This window comes from Malus domestica, chromosome 10 (genome assembly GCF_042453785.1).
Source record: "Malus domestica chromosome 10, GDT2T_hap1".
NCBI classification, from domain to species: domain Eukaryota; kingdom Viridiplantae; phylum Streptophyta; class Magnoliopsida; order Rosales; family Rosaceae; genus Malus; species Malus domestica.
Window position 1 is genome coordinate 9,486,026 of NC_091670.1, and position 5,623 is coordinate 9,491,648.

The window sequence follows — 5,623 nt, forward strand, 5'->3', positions numbered from 1 at the left end:
TCCTACATCGTGATACTAAGACGATCGTTTCCTATAGAAATGAATGTGACGATCAACTAGAAGATGCTGGTAGTGAAATTCCTGACCACTGCATGGGTGGGAATGGTTAGAGGTGACAAGGTGTCAGCAATGGTATGTTATGCTATAGCGGTAAAAGTGAAGACCAAGGTGACGACCCAGTGGCTTGTGCGAACGCTTGGAGGATCACCCGCATCAGACCCCAATAGTTGCTGAGCAACCCGATTCCTATGCCGAACATGAAGGTCACATGGGAAGTGGCAGTGCGGTGGTTTGTAAGAAAATACCTAGTTTGAAGTGCTTGCTCCGAGCATCAGGTGTCATTCATCAACTAATGTTGAATTGGGGAAACCCAAGGCTGGGGGTTCATTGAGGGCCTATATAAAGGGCTAGGAATCTGTTGCAAGGGGGTTGGACAACTGGAAAAATGAAGAGCTCATGTAATTTACCGAGCGCTACTTGTAGTCTTGAAATGAATACAATTCGGGCAATACAATGGATGTAGCCAAGTTATGAAAAGTGAATTACTTCAATCTTCGAGTCTATTTCATTTTTGTTCATATCCCAAGCTTACCAAAGATTTATTATTTTAATTTGTTACGTGCACTAATGCGACCGCAACCAAAAGAGATTTTTTAGTGCCGAAACATGGGCACATAGGCAATATATAAGGAGAGGATAAACACTTAAAAAACCATTCATCTACTTAATATAATAACCTGCTGTACCGCCGCGTATCCGCCACGTTTGAAAATCTCTTCACAACCAGTCTTCTGGCGGAACTCCGCGTCAACTGCGCTTTTGGATTTCTGTGCTGTATAACCTGTCACTCAGTCTGTGTACATTCCAAGAGAGAGAAAAGAAGGAAAAGGATTGAAAGCGAAGAAAGTGGTTTCAGCCCCAAAGTCGCCTCGTTTATTTCCTTCTCTCCAATTCGCTCTTTCACTCCTTTCTTCCACTCCCAAACCCTAAATTGCCGCCGCTCTTGGCTGCTTCCACCACTGCAAGATTTCGCGCTTCGCTTTAGGATCGGTCAGTTGCTTGTCGCATTCCATTCCTTTTTTTTTATGGAGACATTTTATCTTATTAGTTTTCGTATTTAATTTAATTTAGTGTTTGTTTATTTATTTATTTTTGTGATCTATTATTTTCTCATATATTTCTTATCATCATAGGGTTTGAATTGCTTGAAATTAATGGCATTTGTGTTTTTTTGGACTCATTATTTTCTTAGGTCTGATCAGGATTTCTCTAATTGTTTTTCACATTTGCATGCAAGTTTTACCTTATGTTAAAATTGCAAAGGTTTCTGTTTTTTATTTTTATTTTAATTAATTAATTTATAGTTATAGCATAAAAACTCCTTTAAATCCACAAAAATCTTAACTGAATTCGCCGCCTGACTTGCACAGATTGATGTCGAAGTCGGCGATAGCAGTGGTAACTGTGTTGCAACACTCATGTCTCTGTTAATTGTTTATATGTTGATTTATAGCTAAACAAAATGTTTGGTTTGGTGGGTTTCCATGTAGATGCCCGAATTGTTTGAAATAGATAACGTATACAATGTACCCGATACTCTTTTGCACTTGTTCCGATCTCATATGTTGTGTTGTTTTCTCATTTGGGTGTTGTATGCTCGCGTCTGCACTTTTGTATTTTGTTTCTTCGTTAATTTGTAATGTATTCATGTTACATTGTAGGGTTTACTGCGCTTGCACAAAAATTGGCTGTGCAGCTCTCCTTTTAGGCTGTTTTGGTCTAAGGGTTCAACTATGGCTGGTGAATTGTTGGTGAGTGCGAATGGAAATGGTAACACCCAGCCCAATCCACAGAGGACTTACCAAGTTGTTGTGGCTGCGACCCGAGAAATGGGTATTGGAAAGGATGGGAAACTACCTTGGAGACTGCCCTCTGATCTCAAGTTCTTTAAGGACGTCACTGTGACCACATCAGATCCTGCGAAAAAGAATGCGATTATAATGGGTAGAAAAACATGGGAGAGCATTCCATCTGAGCATCAACCTCTACCTGGCCGCCTTAATGTTGTTCTGACTCGTTCTGGGAGTTTTGATATTGCTACTGCAGAGAATGTTGTGATATGCGGAAGCATGGCATCTGCTTTGGAATTGTTAGCTGCTTCTCCTTACTGTCTGTCAATTGAGAGAGTGTTTCTCATTGGAGGTGGCCAGATATTAAGGTGTGACATTGTTGTTTGGTTCTGTATTGTAAATCATGTTTCTTCTTTCTATCCTTTCTTTTTATTAACATTTCTGTATCCAGGGAAGCTCTCAATGCGCCTGGCTGTGAAGCCATTCACATTACAGAAATAGAGACAAACATTGAATGTGACACTTTTATCCCTGCAATTGATTCCTCTGTGTTTCAGCCGTGGTATTCATCCTTTCCCAAGGTTGAAAATAGCATTCGTCATTCCTTCACAACTTATGTTCGTGTAAGGAGTTCTGCAGTTGAATCCCTTTGTGAAAACAATGATCTGATCTCTAATAGTAAGTCAGGCTCCATTAAATGTGAGGTGAAGAATTTCTCTTTTCTTCCAAAGATGATTTTTGAGAAACATGAGGAGCACATGTATCTAAGGCTGGTACGAGAAGTACTCTCAGATGGCACTTCTAAGGATGACAGGACAGGGACTGGTACTTTGTCAAAATTCGGTTGCCAGGTAATGTCAAACTAATATTTTTGAGAAAGTCCCGTTATGCTTCATTTAACAGTCGCTTGATTAAAACGGATAAGTGATGTTTACTCATTTTCTCTGTTTCTCCACAGATGCGGTTTAACCTGCGCAGAACTTTTCCACTTCTGACAACCAAGGCATGCATATTCTTCTTTTTAAGATTTCTGTTTCTCTCTCAACCTACTATGTGCTACTAAATTTGTTCTTCCACATAAGGGTTTCTTGAACTTTAATAGATACCATTTTACTCTCTTGGCATGTGGTTAGATTATTAGATATTTGATTCTTTTCTATTTCAGTTGATAAACTGACACTCATTATGACTATTTGGTCCGTAGAAAGTATTTTGGCGAGGGGTTGTTGAAGAACTTCTGTGGTTCATCAGTGGTTCAACAAATGCCAAGGTATTATGATTTTGTTGAACGTTTACCTTTTGAATCATATGTATGTTTTCCTTGTTTCATTGTCATTACATAATATGGGGACTTACAATTGAGTGAGTTGATTTTCAAGCATGTTGAAAGTTGATTTCTGTACAAAGTCGAGAATACTGAAAATTGTGTTTTTCTCCACAATAAATTGGTAAAACTGATGACTGATTTTGATGTTTTCAGGACTGTGGTTTTGAAAATGTGTACAATTTATATGAATTTACAGAAGTTGAAAGGGATCATTTGAAGCTTCTTGCATTAAAAATATGTTCTCATAATTTCTATTTTTTATTTTAGCTTTCCATGAGTACGGATAATGCTTGCCTTTCTAGTTTGTCAAAAGCAAGTTTGGCGACATAATTCCCATTGATTTGCTCATCCCCACAGAGAAGTTTAAAGAAGCAGGCTCGTCCTTGTATATCTAATACGGATATTTGACTACTTGGCAGGTCCTTCAGGAGAAAGGTATTCACATTTGGGATGGAAATGCATCTAGAGACTACCTTGACAGGCAAGTATTAGACTGCCCAAATGTGTGTGAGGAGTTCTAAGTATCATGCAGTTTTAAGTGATTTTTGTATCTGCCACTTCAGTGTTGGTTTAACTGACAAGGAAGAGGGCGACTTGGGACCAGTATATGGGTTCCAGTGGCGACACTTTGGTGCCAGGTTTGTGAACTTCAGTTTAGGTTAAGTTCTATATTTTTGGTTTACATAATGAAGTCTAGCTTCAAGTTTACCTATTTCTGTTCCATTATCCAGGTATACTGACATGCATGCTGACTATACCGGTCAAGGATTTGATCAGTTGCTAGATGTTATTGACAAGATTAAAAATAAGCCAGATGATCGGCGGATTATACTGTCAGCATGGAATCCTTCTGATCTCAAATTGATGGCACTCCCACCTTGTCACATGTTTGCTCAGGTTTGTCTTGAGGTGGTTTAGCTTTTATTTTATTATCACATCTCTTTTGTTTTATTACATCCTTCTTTCTCCTTGCAGTTCTATGTAGCCAACGGAGAGTTATCATGTCAAATGTATCAGCGTTCTGCTGACCTCGGCCTTGGTGTTCCATTTAACATTGCATCATATGCTCTTCTGACATGCATGATTGCTCATGTTTGTGGTATGCATTCTAAAGAATACTCTTTTAGCTGGCACCTTTGCACTCTTTTAGCTGGCACCTTTGCCTTCGTTGGCTATCTGATGGATTTAAGAACCTTGCATCTGATATTGTGTCTTTAGAGTCTGTCCATAATATGCTTTTATCTCGTGCAGGTCTTGTTCCAGGTGATTTCATTCATGCCTTAGGGGATGCTCATGTTTACCGCACTCACATCAGGCCTTTGAAGGAGCAGCTTGAAAAGCTGCCCAAGCCTTTTCCAGTAAGTTTGACAATGTTTCATAAATGATTGTTTTGGTTTCAGAAGCAGACTTTATTACCCCCTCAAGCATTTCTACCTGTTATATATATTGTTTATTTGCAACTGCTTACCTCTATTTCAATGCAGATTTTGAAGATCAATCCTGAGAAAAAGAATATAGATTCGTTTGTGGCGGCTGATTTCAAACTGATAGGTTATGATCCTCATCAGAAGATAGAAATGAAAATGGCCGTATAGGGCTCTCTCAAATTTTCAGTAGAGAGCTCAGACGCTAGTTTTTATATGTAGGTGATGCTGCTGTTAGATTTGAAGGCAAGTTACATTTTGTTTTTTGTTTATGCTGATGAGTCTTTTATTCTCTAAGCCTGACTATACCTCGATATTACCTTGCTAATTCAAATGGGTTTACATAGCATGCGGTTGGAATTGTATGTAAGTTTGAACCAACTTAAGTTGTACAATTTGATTATCTTGTTCCTCGAATTAGACATTATGCGAGACTGAAGCTTTACGTCGTGTTTCAGGTGCAGGATTTGAAGGTTCATGTTGATGTAGAGTTTCAATACAGATGAATAACTGGTATTAGGACTATACTTGAAGCTTTGCATTTGTAGTAATCGGGAATCCTTTAGTTTCACATACACTCGGGTGGTTCTAAGGTGATTTAGGATACTTTCGTACTTCTTTTCTTCTCTGATTTTTGAGCATGCTTTGGCGCTTTGTCACTTTGTCACATGGATAGAGGCCCATCACTTTGCTTTCTTAATTTCTATGAACACTGTTGTACTTTCATAAGAAAATGGAATTGGGGATCACATGATTTATCTTGGCGTGGTATACGTGGTGGATTGTGTTCAAGTTTGGCTCGTTTCAGAATTTTTTGTGTTTGGTCGATGGCTCGTTTTAGTTTAAATGCACTAGTTCAGTACTAATGTTTGATAGCCAAGAAACAGTTTTATTGACTTATCGGCCGCCAGTGTCCGGGTTCTCTATGTACTTGGACGTGATTTGTTTGCAAGTCAGCAGTCTCTTATTCTGTTTCCAACTTTCCAGGAATGTAGAACCACAAAAACGAACTCTTGAACTAA

General features: G+C 38.7%; 1 protein-coding gene across 4 annotated transcripts; it reads left to right on the top strand.

Moving 5' to 3' along the window:
* The first annotated feature begins 637 nt into the window (after nt 1-637).
* On the top strand, nt 638-5,359 carry LOC103440375 (bifunctional dihydrofolate reductase-thymidylate synthase-like). 4 transcript variants are annotated; one of them, XM_070806851.1, is made up of 12 exons: nt 638-1,050; nt 1,722-2,218; nt 2,302-2,701; nt 2,809-2,853; nt 3,055-3,120; nt 3,597-3,658; nt 3,741-3,815; nt 3,909-4,074; nt 4,153-4,276; nt 4,429-4,535; nt 4,662-4,967; nt 5,060-5,359. In XM_070806851.1, exons 2-11 carry the CDS (start codon nt 1,794-1,796, stop codon nt 4,770-4,772), a joined length of 1,581 nt encoding a protein of 526 aa, XP_070662952.1. In that variant the 5' UTR covers nt 638-1,050; nt 1,722-1,793; the 3' UTR covers nt 4,773-4,967; nt 5,060-5,359. The 4 variants fall into 4 exon arrangements, with proteins under 4 accessions (XP_070662952.1, XP_070662949.1, XP_070662953.1 ...); XM_070806848.1 differs by having other exon boundaries at nt 4,662-4,847; XM_070806852.1 differs by having other exon boundaries at nt 4,662-4,847; nt 5,066-5,359.
* Nucleotides 5,360-5,623: the final 264 nt, after the last annotated feature.